The following is a 22,292-nucleotide window of genomic DNA, read 5'->3' as shown; positions in this document are numbered from 1 at the left end:
CAAAGAAAACATCCTGAATCCGTATTAAATGACAAAAATGACAACAATTACGATAGTGCCATCTCTGTTTTCACAATAACCTACTTACTAAATTTGAATTTGCAGTGTGTGTGCTCGCGCGCGTGCGGCCGCAAAATAGTTAGTTATGTTACCGTGACATTCCCCAGGTCAACAAGGGAATGGCTCATATACAAATATACCATCACACCAACAGCTTGTACATCTGTCAGCTTTTGACTCTTTGTATATCACCTAACCTTGTAAATTGAATATATATTTGGATATTTTTAAAGCATAACCAGTGTATTACTTCAACCTTCACTTAGTTATAACATGTCACAAATATTGTCTTAAGAAGCCCCTGCTCTGAAAAATTTCCTCTCCTCCAGTTAGCAGTTACTCACCTCACCCATTATTTCTGAGTGTCTCTCTCTCTCTCTCTCTCTCTCTCTCTCTCTCTCTCTCTCTGTTTCCTGCCCCCTCCCCTCCTCTCCCCTCTGCCTCCCCCCCCCTCCCCCCCCCCCCCCCCCTCTGTCTCTGCTCCATCCTCATATATTCCATGAATTAATTTTGTTATTTACTCTCTGCCTCCATCCTCCATTTCTATTTGTTGTGAGTTAATTTAGTTATTTTCATCTTTCCTTTGATATTTTGCAACTGAACAATAAATTATGTAATGAACAAAACTCAGTAGATCCACCAAAACTAAACCAACAATTTGTTCCCCATGTCAGCCTGGTATCACAAGTATTTGTTTGTATTATTAAGAGTATATATATCTACATATCTTTAACTTAGTATGACTGTGTTACTTCATCATTTACTTAGCTATAACACGTAACAGATGTGAGTTTAATGACCCCACATCTATAGCATATCCTAAACTTAGCTCTTTCTCACAATCCTTCCATCTTCTATCCCTGAATTCCAGCCAGAATTTTTATTTATGTGTAATTTTACCACTGTTGGCAACATAATTATTCTACTGAAGGGCTCCAACATATCACCTTATTGTGTAAATGAACATGTAATTTAAGCTACATAAACTTGACAAAAAAGGATTTATATACCACTTTATATTTATTAATAGAGGGAAACATTCCACATGGGAAAAATATATCTAAAAACAAAGATGATGTGACTTACCAAACGAAAGCACTGGCACGTCGATAGACACACAAACAAACACAAACATACACACAATATTCAAGCTTTCGCAACAAACTGTTGCCTCATCAGGAAAGAGGGAAGGAGAGGGAAGGACGAAAGGATGTGGGTTTTAAGGGAGAGGGTAAGGAGTCATTCCAATCCCGGGAGCGGAAAGACTTACCTTAGGGGGAAAAAAGGACAGGTATACACTCGCACACACACACATATCCATCCACACATACACAGACACAAGCAGAAATTTGTAAAGGCAAAGAGTTTGGGCATTTTTTGGGCAGAGATGTCAGTCGGGGCGGATGTACAGAGGCAAAGATGAAGTTGAAAGACAGGTGAGGTATGAGCGGCGGCAAATTGAAATTAGAAATTAGCGGAGATTGAGGCCTGGCGGATAGCGAGAAGAAAGGATATGTTGAAGGGCAAGTTCCCATCTCCGGAGTTCTGACAGGTTGGTGTTAGTGGGAAGTATCCAGATAACCCGGACGGTGTAACACTGTGCCAAGATGTGCTGGCCGTGCACCAAGGCATGTTTAGCCACAGGGTGATCCTCATTACCAACAAACACTGTCTGCCTGTGTCCATTCATGCGAATGGACAGTTTGTTGCTGGTCATTCCCACATAGAACGCTTCACAGTGTAGGCAGGTCAGTTGGTAAATCACGTGGGTGCTTTCACACGTGGCTCTGCCTTTGATCGTGTACACCTTCCGGGTTACAGGACTGGAATAGGTGGTGGTGGGAGGGTGCATGGGACAGGTTTTACACCGGGGGCGGTTACAGGGGTAGGAGCCAGAGGGTAGGGAAGGTGGTTTGGGGATTTCATAGGGATGAACTAAGAGGTTGCGAAGGTTAGGTGGAATGTTTCCCTCTATTATATTCATATCATTAATTTGAAGCCAACAATCACGTTTGTTATTGTTATCGTTATTGTTATTGTGACTGTTACATTTCGAAGTCTTTTCTGTCGTCTTATTTCCTCCTTCTGTTTTTGCCATCACTTTCTATTCACCTTCTCCTTTTTTACCGTAATCCAGTATACAATTTTATCCCGTCGATATACACTCAATAATACGTAATAATACGTAAATCACTTCCAAACCATAACCAAAAAAATTTTTTTCCGCTTTGCTGCTATAAAATTCACCGTTTCCAGTCCACAAACAGTTCCTTTCAGCTATTAAACAACCCTTTCGGCAGTTTTAATAACTTTTGCTTTATTTCCATTTCCGTTTTTCTCACATCACCGATCATTTTTAGCCGCTTCCCACAGGTTTTAACGTAATTATTTCTTCATCAAACAATTGTTAGCTTCATTTCCATAATCTGCCACCACCAAACCACTCCTTTTAATACATCCTCACGTAGTTTTTTTCGAAATTTTCCCGAATTTCTCCACCCTTTAACGTGTTTTGGCGGCAACACAACCACCTAACCTTTATGCACATCATTATCTACCTACACAAGTTCACCACAGGATCTACATAGCCCAGCCCTAACCAACCCTTTTTCGCCTTTTTTCACACCAGATCTCCATTTGCTTTCTAATTTTACCTTTATCTCTCCCCATATATTTTTTCATATTTATTCTCATTTTCATTTCAGCCTCGTGTTCCACTTTCCACCTTCTAGTACCATGTCACCCTCTCAACACCTTCACAACGACCCCATTAAGTTTTATTTACATTCCCTCCGCAAACATGCCTTCGCCCTAGCCAGATTACACTCCCATATTTTATTTTCTCAGGCATGTCTGACATTTGGCATCACCCCCAAAGGCCTTACACTTAAAGTTCCCATCTCTGGCTGCAACCCTTCTTTCCATCAGTCCCTATACCAGTTCCAAACCAAACAATCCATTGCCCTCACCCACCTAATCCTTCACCTACACATCCACTCAGCCAATCAACACGCCCATCAACTCCTATCCTTTATAAAAATCCTCAATCTTTCCTCTCCCACATCCACACCTGTTGTTCAGAGCATCCTCCTACAGGCCAACCGCAAATTAGAGCAGCATGCCACCCTCCACCTTAAAAAACTATCCAATCTCCTGGTTTCCCACCTCCGGAAAGGCAACTCACTCACCCTTCACAACCTTTCCAGCAAACCTCAACCTCCTCTCATTGCACACAAACCCAGTCTCTCCCATCTACTCAATCTCCCACTTCCAGCTCCACTCCCTCCAAAACCTCAAAATTCCAATCAACGCAATCTGGAACCACAACACCCCAATTCAGTAGTTAACCTTTCCTCCAAACCTCTCTCCCAATCCGAAACCTCTGTCCTATCCAAAGGCCTCACCTTCAGCCCCACTCCCAGATTTAACCAAACAGCCCTCGTCAAAGATTTACTGTCCTACACCCGTACTCTCTGCTGGAAATATCACTTTGCCACGAAGAAAAATGATCCTAATCCTACTCCTAAGGATCCAACTCCCCAAGACACTATCCAAATTGAACCATGCCTGGAACAGTTCCGTCCTCCGTCACAGCGGGACCCACCTCCTCTTCCTCAAAATCACCCTCTCCTAACCTTCCAGGAATTTCTGACTTCCAGCCTTGCCTCTCAATCCTTTTTAAAAAACCTTAATCCTACTCCCAACATCACCACTGCTGAAGCCCAGGCTATCCGTGATCTGAAGGCTGACCGATCCATCGTCATTCTTCCGGCGGACAAGGGTTCCACAACTGTGGTACTTGATCGTCGGGAGTATGTGGCTGAGGGACTGCGTCAGCTTTCAGACAACACTACTTACAAAGTTTGCCAAGGCAATCCCATTCCTGATGTCCAGGCGGAGCTTCAAGGAATCCTCAGAACCTTAGGCCCCCTACAAAACCTTTCACCCGACTCCATCAACCTCCTGACCCCACCAACACCCCGCACCCCTACCTTCTACCTTCTTCCCAAAATTCACAAACCCAATCATCCCGGCCGTCCCATTGTAGCTGGTTACCAAGCCCCCACCGAACGCATCTCTGCCTACGTAGATCAACACCTTCAACCCATTACATGCAGTCTCCCATCCTTCATCAAAGACACCAACCACTTTCTCAAACGCCTGGAATCCCTACCCAGTCTGTTACCCCCGGAAACCATCCTTGTAACCATTGATGCCACTTCCTTATACACAAATATTCCGCATGTCCAGGGCCTCGCTGCGATGGAGCACTTCCTTTCATGCCGATCACCTGCCGCCCTACCTAAAACCTCTTTCCTCATTACCTTAGCCAGCTTCATCCTGACCCACAACTTCTTCACTTTTGAAGGCCAGACATACCAACAATTAAAGGGAACAGCCATGGGTACCAGGATGGCCCCCTCGTATGCCAACCTATTCATGGGTCGCTTAGAGGAAGCCTTCCTGGTTACCCAGGCCTGCCAACCCGAAGTTTGGTACAGATTTATTGATGACATTTTCGTGATCTGGACTCACAGTGAAGAAGAACTCCAGAATTTCCTCTCCAACCTCAACTCCTTTGGTTCCATCAGATTCACCTGGTCCTACTCCAAATCCCATGCCACTTTCCTTGACGTTGACCTCCACCTGTCCAATGGCCAGCTTCACACGTCCGTCCACATTAAACCCACCAACAAGCAACAGTACCTCCATTATGACAGCTGCCACCCATTCCACATCAAACGGTCCCTTCCCTACAGCCTAGGTCTTCGTGGCAAACGAATCTGCTCCAGTCCGGAATCCTTGAACCATTACACCAACAACCTGAAAACAGCTTTTGCATCCCGTAACTACCCTCCCGACCTGGTACAGAAGCAAATAACCAGAGCCACATCCTCATCTCCTCAAACCCGGAACCTTCCACAGAAGAACCCCAAAAGTGCCCCACTTGTGACAGGATACTTTCCGGGACTGGATCAGATTCTGAATGTGGCTCTCCAGCAGGGATACGACTTCCTCAAATCCTGCCCTGAAATGAGATCCATCCTTCATGAAATCCTCCCCACTCCACCAAGAGTGTCTTTCCGCCGTCCACCTAACCTTCGCAACCTCTTAGTTCATCCCTATGAAATCCCCAAACCACCTTCCCTACCCTCTGGCTCCTACCCCTGTAACCGCCCCCGGTGTAAAACCTGTCCCATGCACCCTCCCACCACCACCTATTCCAGTCCTGTAACCCGGAAGGTGTACACGATCAAAGGCAGAGCCACGTGTGAAAGCACCCACGTGATTTACCAACTGACCTGCCTACACTGTGAAGCGTTCTATGTGGGAATGACCAGCAACAAACTGTCCATTCGCATGAATGGACACAGGCAGACAGTGTTTGTTGGTAATGAGGATCACCCTGTGGCTAAACATGCCTTGGTGCACGGCCAGCACATCTTGGCACAGTGTTACACCGTCCGGGTTATCTGGATACTTCCCACTAACACCAACCTGTCAGAACTCCGGAGATGGGAACTTGCCCTTCAACATATCCTTTCTTCTCGCTATCCGCCAGGCCTCAATCTCCGCTAATTTCTAATTTCAATTTGCCGCCGCTCATACCTCACCTGTCTTTCAACTTCATCTTTGCCTCTGTACATCCGCCCCGACTGACATCTCTGCCCAAAAAATGCCCAAACTCTTTGCCTTTACAAATGTCTGCTTGTGTCTGTGTATGTGTGGATGGATATGTGTGTGTGTGCGAGTGTATACCTGTCCTTTTTTCCCCCTAAGGTAAGTCTTTCCGCTCCCGGGATTGGAATGACTCCTTACCCTCTCCCTTAAAACCCATATCCTTTTGTCTTTCCTTCTCCTTCCCTCTTTCCTGACGAGGCAACCATTGGTTGCGAAAGCTAGAATTTTGTGTGTATGTTTGTGGTTTTTTTTTTGTGTGTCTATCGACCTGCCAGCGCTTTTGTTTGGTAAGTTTCATCATCTTTCTTTTTAGATACATCTTTGTTTTTAGATATATTTTTCACACTTTATGTTTAGTCCAACACATGTATTCATCAACTCAAACAAAGATCTCCACAGTCCTTTAAAACTTATTCTGAAATCGTAGTGTTATTTTTCTATATATTCTTTTTACTTTGAGATAATGCTTCTGTTTGCTACCTGTTTCGTTGCTCCTAATAGTTTCCAGACACCATCATTGTTTACAAAGCATGACAGTTCACATGTTATGTATTACAACAGAGAAAGGAGCTTGTGACCACTGGAGATATTCTATTTTAGTTGTTTTATTTTCACATTTGGATATATGTGTAGTCAAAAACCTCCCCAAAACCACATTCTGAAGTAGTGTGTTTGTTTTTCCACTAGACAGTGTCACAGGTTACCCCAGAGTCATAACACATCACGCTGACACATGTAACTCCACCTGATGATGGAGGTTTAAACCTTAAAAAAGCATTGTAGATATAAATAAACAATGACTGGTAACAGGAAATTTGTTGTTTCATTCAATGTCAATAACATTCATGGTAGGGCCTAACCTAAAATGTTCACATATGAAAATAAACATTGCAATATGTCCTTTTTTAAAGTTGGTGCTACAATAGTTATATATGTAATTTTGTATAAAGATATTTCTTAGCTGCAGCAAACAAGTCTTAGTGATCTTGTAGGATTCATATTGAGTCATTGATTTTCCTTTTTATTAGACTGTTCAGCATCTTAAACTTCTGATGTTGACTGTTCCAGCCTGCACTGCAGAGAGGTTTTTCCGTGTGGACCGGGCACAGGAACATCTCCATTATGTTGTTGACATAGCAACAGAAAATCTTTATGTTCTTGATACTGAAAATGCAACAGTGCCTCCAACTCCAGAAGATGAAACAGTATTATCTTCACCCAATGCAAATGAACACAAACCAATAGCAAACAATGTCCTTAGAATAGAAGGGGCAGGAGGAGAAACCACACCAGAGTTGAGGTAAGTATATATCTTTGGGCTAGCAGATTAAAAGGAGGAAATGCACTGTTCTTAATATTTGCAAGTTGCATCATTTAGAGAGATTGTTTAGAAATAAAATGATGAAGTAGAAATCACATTACTTAAATTTTACTTCTACTTTGGTAACCAATACAGATTAAAATATACTACTATACTCTTACTTGAATACTTTCACTAGTAGATGCTTGCAAATCTATTCTGTCTGGTCATGAAAGCCAATATGAATTCTTATGTCTTACTCACTCTGTAGATTTTGAAACTAATAAATCTTTAATTTAAACTCATTTCAGACCTAAACTAGTTTACATTAAAATAAATTTAACAAGAAATCCAAACGTTTACCACATTATACTTGAGCAGGAACTTATGTGACAAATGAATTTGCTTTCCAAATTTTGTAAGTGAAGGTTTAATTCCAAATACTACTAGTGTTTTGCTTAATATTTCTATGTGAATATTACCAATGTGTGGCAAATATTTGGATTCTGTCCAGTACGTATTTTGACACAACTCTATACTGACAAATTCTTTCACTATTCTCTTTCAATGAAAATGTAGTACTCTCTGTTATTCACTATATATCACAATATAAGATAGTAAAGAAAACATTGCACCAACCTATATTATAGTTACAATAAAAGTTCTACAGAAATAGAACAGCACTTTATAGATAACTTTAAGACTTACTATTGAGATGCACTTTGCCCTTCTCTTCTCTGCTTTCTTGTTTTTCTTGATGTAGTCCCCTTCCTATATTTACAATCAACAGTGATGGATCTCGGGAAGATGATGGAAAGTTCGAACGTTCATATGGAACTGGGGGCTCGCGTGATGATGATGAGTCGCCCAGTTGGAGAGGGCCTAGTGAAGAAATGCTTAATGAAGAGCTAGCAGGTGGAAGAGTACCTCGTTCACATTCAGATGACATCATTAGTAAGCAGAAAAAGACGAGCCCAGAAGAGAAATATAATATGAGTCTTTCGTCACCAGGGGGGAATGTTAATTATCTTAGGTACAGTATGTGCCACCCAACTTAATGGAACATGATAAGGGGGCACAGATATTTATGTGTGTACGTTCTTAGTTGATGGAAGAGCAGGCTGCAAGTTGTTGTTTTGCTGCTGCTGGTGGTGATGGCTTCTTTCTTGTTTTGTGTTATGGAGTATGCCACTGATTTTTTTGCTCATTAAATTCCAACATTTCTGAATGTGTAAGTAGGCTCAGAAACGTGTATACATAATTTATGCTCCTCATAGAAGTACTATTTGGTGCAGTACAAGATAAATATATTTCCAAATTTGGAAAAAGTTTGTGTGTTGGGCAGCTTCTTTAATTATAGTACTCCACTAATGTTGGAATTTGTGTATCAAATATGCTGCTTTGTATAAGCTTTTTGTAGCTTTTCTTATAGCTTTCTAGTTACTGGTGTTATTTATGTGTAAATGTTGAAAATTTTGTTGAGACTTGTAGTTATTTCACAGTTCATCTGCCAAGAATTACTGTGTGGAATCAATAGCAGATGGTCTTATTCTTGCTGAGAGAAATAAATTTTTAAGTGTATAGTTGTTTTTAATAAGCTCATTGTTGCTTCAGGATCATTGTATTTAAATATGCTGAGAAGAGACCATTGTAAAATCTTTTGTAACGAAAGTTATTGTCTAATAATATGGACGAATTGAAGCTGATCTTGACTGTGTGTAAACTACAGTTGTTGTTGATAAGTTAATGAAGAAGGTAGACAAGGAATCTGTAGGATAACACTTTGCAGCTGTGATATGTATGTAATATTTGCCAAGGACGATATGTTGTGAGTATAAATCAGCTTCTGTACTTCTTTTATGCTGGTATGAAGTTCAAAAATTGTGTGGCATTCAAATGGTCCACTTAGAGAGTAATTGCAAACTATTTTACACCTTTTTTGATGGAAATGCTAGTGAAATTTGAAATGGGGAAGAAATAGTTTGATTACAGTTACATTTCTGAGGAATTGATAGAATCTAAACTAAAAAATCATTCAAACCAGTAAGGACCACACTGTTGATGCTGGAAATAAATATTACAGCCATCATGTTGTATATCTTTAGATTTATTAATGTATTATCAGTATTAGTATGGCATTCAAACAATGATCCTGAAGTGGGTATGTAAATTATGTATGTTGTGCTTGCCAGCTTGTGTAAAATGTCTTGTTTTCTGAGAACCAGACCCATTACTGACAGTAGGACACATTATCTTGTCTTCTGGCAGTAATTAGGTGTGTGTGCCAGCCTGAAGCTGTCAATATTATTGTTATTTATTTACTTTTAATAAAAATATGCAAATTACTTAATTTTTTAATTGATATGTAACCAATGCATGTATTTATATTTTTAAATCAATTGAAGTGTAACTATTACAGAATGAAAATGATCTCCCATTATCTGTAAATACACTGATGATTGCGATATATGCACATGGTGTCATTTAAGCAGATATCATTGAAATAGACATATCTTAGTAAAGGTTTTTCACCATTCTGAATAAGGATAAAAATAGACTCTTATGAATTATATGGGAAAATTAATAGCCTGCCATAAACAATACTTTGTAGAAATATTAACATTGCTAGGAATCCATGGGCCACCCATCTGTTTATTTTATTTTCTTTCTGATAAGCTGTTTATTTTTGAACTGCACAGTTTGGCTAACTATATGTAATATAAAAACAGCAAGTATATTTGTTGTTGCTGGATATGTTATGTTGATGTGGATGACGTAAATAATGCTTATTATTCTGATTAAATAACTTCTTGGATTTTCCATAGTAATTCACTTTTAATTATGCCAGTTACTAACTTTTCATGTTTGTTTTAATCACATTAGCAGGACTAGGCCACAGTAAGTAAACAAATTGTGATGTATGTTATCTTCTGAAAAAATAATGAAGATAACATAGATCATAGTGAATGGAAACCCTGATTACAAACTTTTGAATTAAGTCTCAATCTAAAATTTGGTATTTAAATGTTCATGTTCAGTTAACTTACAGCCATAATCTTAGTACATCCTCTGTGCATACTTGCAGGTGATATCACAGCAATGATAAGTGAATGTTAGATGATATTCATAGATAAGACATTCAAAGTTTCTACCCACGATTCACTAACACATTGTACGCAGATGATTCTTATCAATTTATGGGCAATAATGTACCAGTAGTGGAACTGACTGATAAAGGGATTCAAAAGGGATATTAGAAAGTTTTGTGGTTCTTCAAAGTATCACCTCTTTTAACTCAGGACTTTTTAATTTTTCACTCAAACTGGTTAAGCAAGAAAGTCTTTTGTAATTTTTGCAATATTGATGTAAGAGTTCTGAAATAAATTGCTCATTTTACATTACCATAAATTTCTTTCTCTGAAAGCTTAATATTTCCTCAAGTTTTCAAATAAAATGCAAACATATTTTGCAAAATGCAGCTTGTATGTACAAATTAAAAAATGAACCCCAACTTCAGATCTTTTAACCATTACATCAATAGGTAATAGATTGAATGAGGCAAAGTAGCTTGACATTGACAATGACAAACATGATGACAACAGTGATGAATTGTAGTTACTGCATTACTCAAAGTTTCTGTCATTTATCTGATGATGCCCCTACAAATAAAAGATGGTGCGATAATAGGTATTTAACAATAATTGAGCACACATACAAAAATCTTCTGGGAGGAGTATTTCTCTCTCTAAGCACTGTGATAACTTCACGTTCTGCATTATCTTCTATACATTATCCACTAGTTACATAGGAATCATAAACTAAGTGTTGGGATCAGTTTCAGTATTACTGCCACAATAATTTATTCCTTTCCAATCAGCACTTGATATTCATGTCTTACGACACCAGCAATTACCTGAGATACAGTAGTAAAGTTCTTCCTGTTGTACCACTTGACATTCTATGAATCACTGTGTATATCCTGTATTTTAGTCCAACATCTCTCACACCTTATTCCAGCCAAGTGTCTCATTTTTATTGTTTTCTTGATGTCAAAAAACATACTTCATTGTCTTTCAATTTACTGCCCAATGACAGTTGTTTCTCCAAGAAAAGGCTTTTTTTATAGTAGTGCACAAAGTATAAAACAGTGACAGTGGTAGTGTATTTTATTCTATCCTTTTTATAACTGAAAGGAGAAAGTTTTCTTTTCACCAAAAATGTAACATATCTTACGTAGTTCAGCCTTGCTAACTTTTGCATGTTTTTGGTTCACAGTATATATATAATTCCTCAGAATGCTCAGCACTTCATCTTATTCATTTTGTGTGGTATACTTTGCCAAAAATCCACTTTTGTTAAAGTTGAACTTCATTACTTTAATTCAGTTTTAGGTGAACTGTATATCGTATTGACTAACTGTTACCATTAGTGGGTTGTTTGGCTGAAGGTTATTGGGGTTGCTGCTTTTCTTCCTAGAGTTACTACATATATTTTGAATTTAATTATTTTTTCCTGAGAAGCTTCATTGTTCAGCATCACAGGAGGAAGATTGGGGGGGGGGGGGGGGGGGGGTACATAAGTTTTTACACATACTGTGGATATTCAGAAATGGGTATGAAAAAAATGTATGACGGAATACTCTGTGAAGTAACTAAATCATGTAATATAGCGCGGGTGGTTCAGTACAATTTCATATAGCTTTGATATGACATGGCAGTGTATTAAGATCTGGGATGACCAACCACACTGTGTGCAATTTCATTGTCTATGTCAGTGTGGAGGAATGAAACTGTGTTTCCATGAACAGAGATGAGGTCTTATTAGTCTGGGAACCAGCAAAGACAGTGAAGAACTACACTTTCTTGTATTGATTATTCCTACCTTACAATGTGTATGGTGTTTTGCTCAGTTGTCTTGAAAGATGGTGATGGGGCTTGGGAGGAAATTATATGTACGTGCTCAGCTCAACATTTGTTCCTCTATGAATATGCATGTGAAACATTCATGTAAATGTGTTGCTTCCATTGACACACACCAATGTGATTACTGTATTTGTCTCTTGTCTGTATCTACCACTCTTCTGAAAAACTGTGCTGATGGCTCATTATTTCTCTACAGTGACTCCAGTCGTGATACACCTTAACTAGCGAACTTTCAGAAAATCATACAAGTATCTCCATTTTCCAGCTGGAGGCTCCAGACCTCTGAATCCTTACCTTGTAGCTGATTTGCCATTTATCAAATGTGAACAAATTGCTTAAGTTATTTCATAGTTCCTTCATTCTCAAACATTCAGCATGGACAAAATTTTTTCTACTGAGTTGCAAAACCATTTATTGTGTATGTATTATGGTTATTAGAGGAATGTACCAGTTAGTAAGGTGGTCAGAATTGTGTGATTCCTTTGTATATAGGAATGGTGCAAGAAATAAGTACTGTGTCAATAATACCAGATATGTTTATTTTGTAAATAAAAACCACCTTTTCTTGCTGTAGTGTGTTTTATTTCTACCAGATGCATTTTGCCTTTTACTTTAAGGCATTATCAGTGGGGTGGTTTTTGATGTGTTTGGTTGGCATCTGTTTTTCCTCTCATCTGATCACATGGAAGTCACACAGTAACTTCACTTATGAAACATAAGAATGTTTTTCATGTTTTCAACTTTTTCTTCAAAATTTTCATATTGTTTTGGAGCACTATTAGTCTTTTGTCACTAGTTGTATGTATTTGATTGAAAACTGTGATTTAAAGATGTAACTACTGTGAGTTCATGGACACAAACAAACCAAACAAGATGAGACATTTATGCAAACAATATGAAAATTTTGAAGAAAAAGTTGGAAACTTGAAAAACGTGCTTATGTTTCGTTAGTGAAGTTATAGTGTGACTTCCATGTGAACAGATGAGAGAAAATGCAGATGCCAACCTAAAATGTGAGTAACTATCCCACTGCAGGTACCTTAAAGTGGAAGGCAAAATTGTCTGGGAGAAGCAAAATACACTCCTGGAAATTGAAATAAGAACACCGTGAATTCATTGTCCCAGGAAGGGGAAACTTTATTGACACATTCCTGGGGTCAGATACATCACATGATCACACTGACAGAACCACAGGCACATAGACACAGGCAACAGAGCATGCACAATGTCGGCACTAGTACAGTGTATATCCACCTTTCGCAGCAATGCAGGCTGCTATTCTCCCATGGAGACGATCGTAGAGATGCTGGATGTAGTCCTGTGGAACGGCTTGCCATGCCATTTCCACCTGGCGCCTCAGTTGGACCAGCGTTCGTGCTGGACGTGCAGACCGCGTGAGACGACGCTTCATCCAGTCCCAAACATGCTCAATGGGGGACAGATCCAGAGATCTTGCTGGCCAGGGTAGTTGACTTACACCTTCTAGAGCACGTTGGGTGGCACGGGATACATGCGGATGTGCATTGTCCTGTTGGAACAGCAAGTTCCCTTGCCGGTCTAGGAATGGTAGAACGATGGGTTCGATGACGGTTTGGATGTACCGTGCACTATTCAGTGTCCCCTCGACGATCACCAGTGGTGTACGGCCAGTGTAGGAGATCGCTCCCCACAGCATGATGCCGGGTGTTGGCCCTGTGTGCCTCGGTCGTAAGCAGTCCTGATTGTGGCGCTCACCTGCACGGCGCCAAACACGCATACGACCATCATTGGCACCAAGGCAGAAGCGACTCTCACCGCTGAAGACGACACGTCTCCATTCGTCCCTCAATTCGCGCCTGTCGCGACACCACTGGAGGCGGGCTGCACGATGTTGGGGCGTGAGCGGAAGACGGCCTAACGGTGTGCGGGACCGTAGCCCAGCTTCATGGAGACGGTTGCGAATGGTCCTCGCCGATACCCCAGGAGCAACAGTGTCCCTAATTTGCTGGGAAGTAGCGGTGCGGTCCCCTACGGCACTGCGTAGGATCCTACGGTCTTGGCGTGCATCCGTGCGTCGCTGCGATCCGGTCCCAGGTCGACGGGCACGTGCACCTTCCGCCGACCACTGGCGACAACATCGATGTACTGTGGAGACCTCACGCCCCACGTGTTGAGCAATTCGGTGGTACGTCCACCCGGCCTCCCGCATGCCCACTATACGCCCTCGCTCAAAGTCCGTCAACTGCACATACGGTTCACGTCCACGCTGTCGCCGCATGCTACCAGTGTTAAAGACTGCGATGGAGCTCCGTATGCCACGGCAAACTGGCTGACACTGATGGCGGCGGTGCACAAGTGCTGCGCAGCTAGCGCCATTCGACGGCCAACACCGCGGTTCCTGGTGTGTCCGCTGTGCCGTGCGTGTGATCGTTGCTTGTACAGCCCTCTCGCAGTGTCCGGAGCAAGTATGGTGGGTCTGACACACCGGTGTCAATGTGTTCTTTTTTCCATTTCCAGGAGTGTACATTGCAGCAAGAAAGGGCAGTTTTTAATTACAAAACAAATATTTCTATGCTTGCTGCACATGATGGTCACGCAAACAAACTTGTTAACACCAGATATTTTCTAATGAATGTCTAAGACTATGGAGCTGGAACTATGACTGTTAAGTAATTTCTGCCAGTGCTATCACCATTCCCCTCTCAAATAGCTCATGGGAAAAATGTACACCTAAGTCTATCTGTGCAAGCTCAGATTTCTGTTGTTCTGTTTCAATGCTCATTTGTCCTTGTGTTTGTGGGAGTGGTCATGATACTTTGGCATTCGGAGGAGAAAGCTGATGATTGATATTAACCCTGCAGTAGTTGTGCCATGTTTAGTACCGTTAATAGTTGCTGCGGAATGTCAATCCGCATGGCGATAAATACAGATATATAAGTAAAAATCAACAAAGTAATTGAGAATATGCAGTTTATTGCATTTGATTTTAGTGTGCTAAGTACATACCTTTTATAATGCTATGATTTCTGTCCAGTTCCACTGAAATGATAAGTTTCCCTGTTCCACTGAAATTCTGTTTCCAAATGTGTTACATTATTTATTTGTGCATATGAAAATGATGTATAATAATATTGTAAACAGGATGAAAGGCACACATTGGTTACAACAATTTTTCAGTTTACTCATTTCAGTCAAAGTTTTCGGTTTTTAAACATTCTGAACAAATAACACTTACATGTTCCAAACACAGATATTTACTACATTTGCAGCAGCTCCACCCGGTAGGTCCGTTCTTTCCGCTGTCACAGTATGCACAATGCCCTCACTGTTTGTTAGGATGGTGCTGACAGGCCTTGCTTTCACTTCAATTTGGAAAATTTCACAAATCCATATAGGAATATTAGACAATATGTTACCCAAGGCAGCCGGGACTTGCATGTGTTCTGTAACAAGCTCATGAGACAAATGGTGCAGAAAATTTCTTTGTGGAGTCCAGCTGGCTTGGTTGTTAGCAGCATGAATCACTAAAGGATTGATGCCGCCAACATTGAGTAACGAATAAAATATGACCATAGGTCATTGGCATCTGTGTCTTGTGCAGTTGTACACACCACACAACTTGTTGCATGTGTTTGTGCCGTCTTAATTTCTTATTATACGTGACTATCATTTCTGCTTTGCCTGTCTCTTTGTCAATACTGTCATCATGGTGAAGACTGGATACCAGTACAACGTTTTTGCCTTTCTTAGGAATATATGATACAGGAGTGCAAGATTTTTCTGAAGGAAAATGTATTTGAACCCACTTCATGCTTACTGGGCTTCATGAATTTCAGTGGCAATTCCTTTTTGTTTTTTTGTATGGTTCGTAATAAAGTTAGCCAAAAATCGTTTTTCAGTGTTTCAGCCAACTGACGACAGGTACCAGTTATTCACTGTGATATTCCTGCCAGTTCCTCTGATGGAGGTACACAGTCTTTGAACTACAGCTGCTAGAGTATTACTTACATAGTATAGCCCTTCTGGTTGTGTTCCAACATGCACTTCCATATCAATAATATAATACACACAGTGTATATACCCCGGGACAACTGGAAAAAACATGGGAATTTTTTCATCCAGGGGAAAACTGGGAAAAAGCCTGGAATTTTTTAGAATTCTGGGAATTTTTCAGTGTTCTAGTTTTCAGTTAACTTTTTGTAATTTTGGCTGATGAGAACTGATACTCTAACGTTTGTCAACAGCAAAATGTGTCAAAGGCTTTAGGATGAAGACTGTGCAATGTTTCATAACAACAAACTGCTTACGATGAGTGTGATGTCACAATTGTTTGCATTAGGTTCGTTTGAACATTTTCCAGTGGGCTCATGTGCATGTGTAGTTGAGTCATGTATGAGCAGTACCTTCTCCTGCTTCTGGCTACTTGAAGTATGGCTGTTAGTGATTTTGCTGTTTCCTCATCATTTCAAGCTCTCACGTCAAATGAAAACAAAACTAATTTCTGTGGCTGGGAGATATCAAGTAAATTAAAATACATTCACATAATTGTGGAAGGTAAAATTCTTATTAGTATATTTTCTGATTTTATTTTATTTCCTTGTTTTTGGGTGCCTTGCAGAACAATGAAGTCATTTTTTTTTTGGTTTGCTAAAGACATTTGGCTTTTATTAATCTTTTCTGCAGAGGCAGTCAGTTTATTTGAAATGAAGTGTTTCAGTCTAATGTTAACTAGTTTCAGCTGTTCGCTGAATTTCACATCCATGTTTTCATCTTCTGGCACATGTGGCATTATTTTGTAATAAAGAACATAACATGAGATAATACAATAGTGGTACTCCAAGAAAATTTACATCCCAAAAACCACACTGAGAAGCTTAATATCAGGTTGGGGCCTACTTCATTGTGAATCTGGACATAAGAATGTTCACCTTAAGCCGAATTATGCATTTTAGTATCAATTAAAAGAAAACAGCCCTCGGGCACTGATTAGTGACTGAGGGCTGTTTTCTTTTAATTGTAAATATTCACGGTCTCTGAACGTGCAGCCATGTACAAAATTTTGCATTTTAGTATGTTTTACCAAATTCTGATGCTCTTGGAGTAGGCTCTGGTGTCCTGTTTCTTTTATGATGTAATGTAAGTTCGTACAAACATACCAGCTTCCTAGGTCATTGTAGCTGTGCCCACGTAGTAACACTTGTTTTCTGATGTTTGATGGCAGCTACTGAAACGAGTGTGTTTCTAACAGGTCGCAGTAAAGTATTACGAATGATGGTTTGAGAAGCATTAGTTTCAAAGTAAATTTCCTTTTATGCAAGATGAATTATTGTTACAACTTCAAGTTGAACAAATATATTTCAAGGAAGACGCAATACATGAAAGTCACAGATCAAGTAAACAGAGTAAGACGTGTGTACACTTTAACAGTCAAACCATAACTGAGTCCGAGTCTAGCGGCCGCTGGCTGGCTGGCCGCTTAGGTGGCGCTGCTGCTGCATGGCTGGCAGACAGCGCCGCATGTAGAGGACTCGTGTAACTGCGTGGCGGCACTTTGAAAGATCAGCAAGTCGCAACACTTTTCCTCCCTTTGAAGTTTTTGCACAGGTCTTGATGGAGGTGGCCTGTAGATTGCTAACATCCATAGGTGTTGTTTGACTGGCCGTAAAGTCTCGAAGAGGAGGCTTCTCGTATGGACGGAAGTGTCCCCAATGATAACAGATCGAGATGACAGGAGACGTGGGGGTCGTATCTGCTGGGGCCCCGTGCACCAATCTGCCCGTTGCTCAAGTCCGGTTCTTATAACAGGAGACATGGGCGATGTGTCCGCATCTGTAGGAGAAGGAGGCGAGTAGAGTTGCTCCGACAGATGATGGTCACCTGGTTCCTGCATGGGCACGTCTCCTGGTGGCATCAGTTCTTGTGCTGGCACTGATATGATGGTGAGAGGACTGCATTGTGAGTAATGAGAGATTCCAGTATCCCGAGCGTCAGGTAGAGCCGAAGGTGGTGTAGTGGCATCTGGAACAGGTGTTGCTAGCACACGAGGCCGAAGCTGGTCTGAATGACGCACTGCAACACCCGTGTCCACCTGGATTTCATACAGGTGTTGGCCACGGTGCCGTAAGATGTGGCCAGGACTCCATTTGGCCGCCTGCCATATCCCCGTACCCATACAAGGTTGTCGGCGGTGAATTGGCCAAGCGAAGGCACCCGCGGCTGTGAGATGGAAGGCCGCAGAAGATGAAGTAGCGTGCGGGGCTGTTGGCCATGTAAGAGCTCAGCTGGGCTGTGGTCGCCCATGGGGGTGAAACAGTAAGAAGCCAGAAATTGGAGAAGCGCATCATCAGCAGCAGAAGAAGCCAGGAGTTTCCTCATCTGAGCCTTAAATGTGCAGGCGAGTCGTTCAGCCTCACCGTTTGACTGTGGATGGAACAGAGAGGCCGTGACATGCATGACACCGTGATGGGCACAGAAATCCACAAAATTGGAAGAGGCAAATTGCGGACCATTATCAGTAACAAGAGTAGAGAGAAGGCCTTCCAAAGAGAGAATGCAAGCTAGAGCATTGGTGGTTGCCGCGGTGATAGGCAACGTGCAACGGACAATGAAAGGAAAGTTAGAGTAGGCGTCAATACGAGAAGCCAATAAGTACCTAAAAAAGGTCACACGAAGTCAGCATGAATACGCTCCCAGGGCTTCTCAGGCAAAGGCCACGGTGACAAAGATGACTTTGGGGTGGCGGCCTGTGACGCACAAGGGCCGCAGGCCGCGACCATGTGTGCGATTTCAGAGTCGATGCTGGGCTAGTAACCCTGACGGCGTGCCAGAGATTTTGTGCGAGAGAGACCCCAGTGCCCTCGGTGAAGGAGGCGCAAGACCAAAGCACGCAAAGACCCAGGTACCACAACACGCGGCGAAGCATTTTTGGTGGAAAGGAGGATAACACCATCCCTAGCCGTGAGGCGATAATGCAAAGCATAGTAATTCCGCAACGGATCAGAAGTCTTAGTGGACGGATGATCTGGCCAACACTTCAGAATACAGTGTAAAACCCGGGAGAGGGTAGGGTCAGAACCCGTAGCAGCCGCCAGCTGGTCCCTGGTGATGGGGAACCTGTCCACAACCCGCTGCTCGGCAACATCTAGGTGGAAACACAAAAGTTCGTCCCTATCGAATGCCAGATCAGGACCCAAGGGAAGGTGAGACAGTGCATCAGCATTCGCATGTTGAGCCATCGGCCGGAAATGAATCTCATAATTGAAACGAGTCAAGTAAAGATCCCAACGCTGGAGGCGGTGTGCAGCCTTGTCGAGAAGTGATGTTGATGGATGAAACAAGGAAACAAGTGGTTTGTGATCCGTAACAAGATGAAATTTGGATCTGTAGAGAAAAGCACCAAGCTTATGAAGAGCATAAATAATGGCCAAAGCTTCTTTTTGAATTTGAGAATACTTTTGCTGGGCATTCGTGAACATTTTGGAGGCGTAACCAATGGGTTGGTTCAGAACTGTCAGAAAAACGGTGCGCAAGGACTGCACCGACCCCATATTGAGAGGCGTCCATGGCAAGAACAAGATGTTGGCTAGGCCGATAAGTAGCCAGGCAGGGGGCCTGTTTCAGCATAGTCTTCAATTTCTGGAAAGCCGCATCTCATGACGCGGACCAGTGAAAAGGCACATTTTTATGCAACAGTCGATGCAACGTCTGAGCCACCAAAGCAGCAGACTGTAAAAACTTGTGATAGTATTTTCTCCAAGAAGGCCTGCAGTTCCTTAACAGATATAGGGTGAGGAAGGGCATCGATCGTAGCGACAGTTTGCTGAAGCGGACGAATACCATCCCGAGAGAGTTGAAACCCAAAGTACGTGATAGATGCCTGAAAAAATTTTGATTTCTGAAGATTACACTTAAGACCGGCAGTCTGTAAGACATGAAAAAGTGTGTGGAGATTTTGAAGATGTTCGTCAGTGGTGGAGCCAGTGACAACAATGTCGTCCTGGTAATTTATACACCCAGGGACAGTGAGCAATAATTGTTCTAAGAATCGCTGAAAGAGAGCAGGGGTGCTGGCAACACTGAATGGCAATAGTTGGTATTGATAGAGGCCAAAAGGCGTGTTAAGGACCAGAAACTGCCGGGAAGCAGCATCGGGAGGAAGTTGATGATAAGCTTCTGACAGGTCAAGTTTAGAAAAATACTGGCTTCCAGCAAGTTAAGTGAACAATTCTTCAGGTCGAGGCATAGAGTAAGTGTCGATAAGGCATTGAGCATTTACAGTGGCTTTGAAATCGCCACAGAGACGAATATCACCATTTGGCTTAGCTACGACAACGACAGGAGAGAACCACTCACTGGAAGTGACAGGAAGCAAGGTCCCTGAAGCAGTGAGACGATCCAGCTTCCATTTGACCTGATAACGAAGGACCACAGGAATGGGCAGAGCCTGAAAAAACTAAGGCCGAGCAGTGGGTTTGAGCGTGATATGAGCTTCAAAGTCATGTGCACGGCCTAACCCAGGAGAAAAAAGGCATCAAATTGTCCCAAGAGAGAAATCTTCTGTTTATTGTAAGTCCGTAATTGCTGAGTGACAGTTGACAGGATTGCAGAACCCAACTGAAGATATGTCTGAGAATTGATGATAGTGGCAGCAGAACCAGTATCCACCTGCATGCGAACATCTTGACCAAGTATTTGGACAGTGAGGAATAACTTCCCTGAAAGGGAAGAAGTACAATTGACAGACAACACAGAATCAGAATCTGCGTCATGTTCATGAACATCATGTATGCGGTCGGATTTGCAAACGGATGACACATGACCCTTTTTTTTGCATTTGTGACACACGGCCCAACGTTGTGGATGATCTTCTCGTGAATGTTTCGTAAAACACCGCAGACATGAAGGAAGTTGCCGTGGGTTTTGCTGCAGTTTCTTAGAGGTTTGTTTACGGTTAGGCCTTGGCTGCGCTTGGGAGCGTACTGCAGCCACGTCGGCCGGCGGGGACACGCCACACGCTTCGTCAACATCGCACAGAGTTTGTATTTCCCCGACGTCGCCACATGCCTCTATTTGCGCTCCAGCGGCGCGAGAAATTTCAAAAGTCCGAGCGATGGATAGGAATTCATCTAGAATCGGATTTGCCAACTGAAGGGCATGTTGCCTAACTTCTTTGTTGGGCACCGATCGGGTAATTGCATGCCGTACCATGGAATCAGCATAGGATTCTTTGTGAACTTCGGTAACAAATTGACACTTTCTACTGAGACTGTGAAGTTCAGCAGCCCAAGTGCGATAGGATTGATTCGGTTGTTTTTGACAATGATAAAAGGCAACACGAGAGGCTACCACATGCGATTGCTTTTGAAAATAGACAGACAGAAGTGAGCACATTTCAGCAAAGGACAAAGACGCAGGATCTTTCAAAGGAGCCAATTGTGACAACACCCGATACATTTGAAGTGAAATCCATGAAAGGAACAGAGACTTACATGTTTGTTCGTCCGCGGCATGAAATGCCAAGAAGTGCTGTTGAAGACGTTTTTCGTAATCAGACCAGTCTTCCGCCGTCACGTCGTAAGGAGGTAGAGACAACAATGAGAGACGCCCCGCATTTGATGCCACGACGAAATCACGAATTGCATTTGTGAGAAGCGTTTACTGTTCTATGAGACCTTGCAATAGTTGCTCTAAAGTAGCCATGGAAACATGTGGGCCAACAATGGAAAAGAAAAATCCCATCCTCGTCGCCAATTGTTATAACTTCAAGTTGAACAAATATATTTCAAGGAAGATACTATACATGAAAGTCACAGATCAAGTAAACAGAGTAAGACGTGTGTACACTTTAACAGTCAAACCATAACTGAGTCTGAGTCTAGCGGCTGCTGGCTGGCTGGCCGCTTAGGTGGCGCTGCTGCTGCATGGCTGGCAGACGGCGCCGCATGTAGAGGATGCGCGTAACTGCGCGGCGACACTTTAAAAGATCGGCGAGTCACAACAGTTATGTTACCTGCGAGAATGTTGGATGAATTTCTTAAGTCACAGAGCATTTGACTCTCATTCAAAACTTAACACTTTGAGAACCAGCTGCTTAGAAGAATTTCGAGCCCAGAAGACCAGACATTTATTCATTTTTTCAAATTTTCCTGGCACATTTGTGTGATATGTATCTTTAAGTGTAACACACACAGAAAATGACCAATATTATATGTGAACTACATGTGCACTATTTATAGTAATTTAAAGTGTAAACTTTTCCTATTTGTGTTCGCACTACTTGCCAGTGATGTTGCTGTTGACTGACTACATCACGTGGTCTAAGCTCTGAATAACTGCTGTCATCGGCTCGC

At 42.0% G+C, this 22,292-nt stretch overlaps 1 protein-coding gene across 4 annotated transcripts in view; it reads left to right on the top strand.

The window, feature by feature from the left end:
• Positions 1–22,292, top strand: part of LOC124621858 (eye-specific diacylglycerol kinase) — a 637,666-nt gene that overhangs the window by 522,157 nt on the left and 93,217 nt on the right. For 2 of the 4 annotated variants that reach the window (XM_047147313.1, XM_047147312.1), the window contains exons 14-15: positions 6,811–7,042; positions 7,833–8,075. In XM_047147313.1, the coding sequence (XP_047003269.1) occupies positions 6,811–7,042; positions 7,833–8,075 (475 nt within the window). The remainder of the gene's footprint in view (positions 1–6,810; positions 7,043–7,832; positions 8,076–22,292) is intronic. The other 2 variants (XM_047147315.1, XM_047147314.1) reach the window with 1 other exon arrangement.

The sequence above is a fragment of the Schistocerca americana genome, chromosome 7 (genome assembly GCF_021461395.2).
Source record: "Schistocerca americana isolate TAMUIC-IGC-003095 chromosome 7, iqSchAmer2.1, whole genome shotgun sequence".
Lineage (NCBI taxonomy): Eukaryota > Metazoa > Arthropoda > Insecta > Orthoptera > Acrididae > Schistocerca > Schistocerca americana.
The sequence above is the reverse complement of the archived record's forward strand: the minus strand, read 5'-3'. Positions and strand labels throughout refer to the sequence as shown.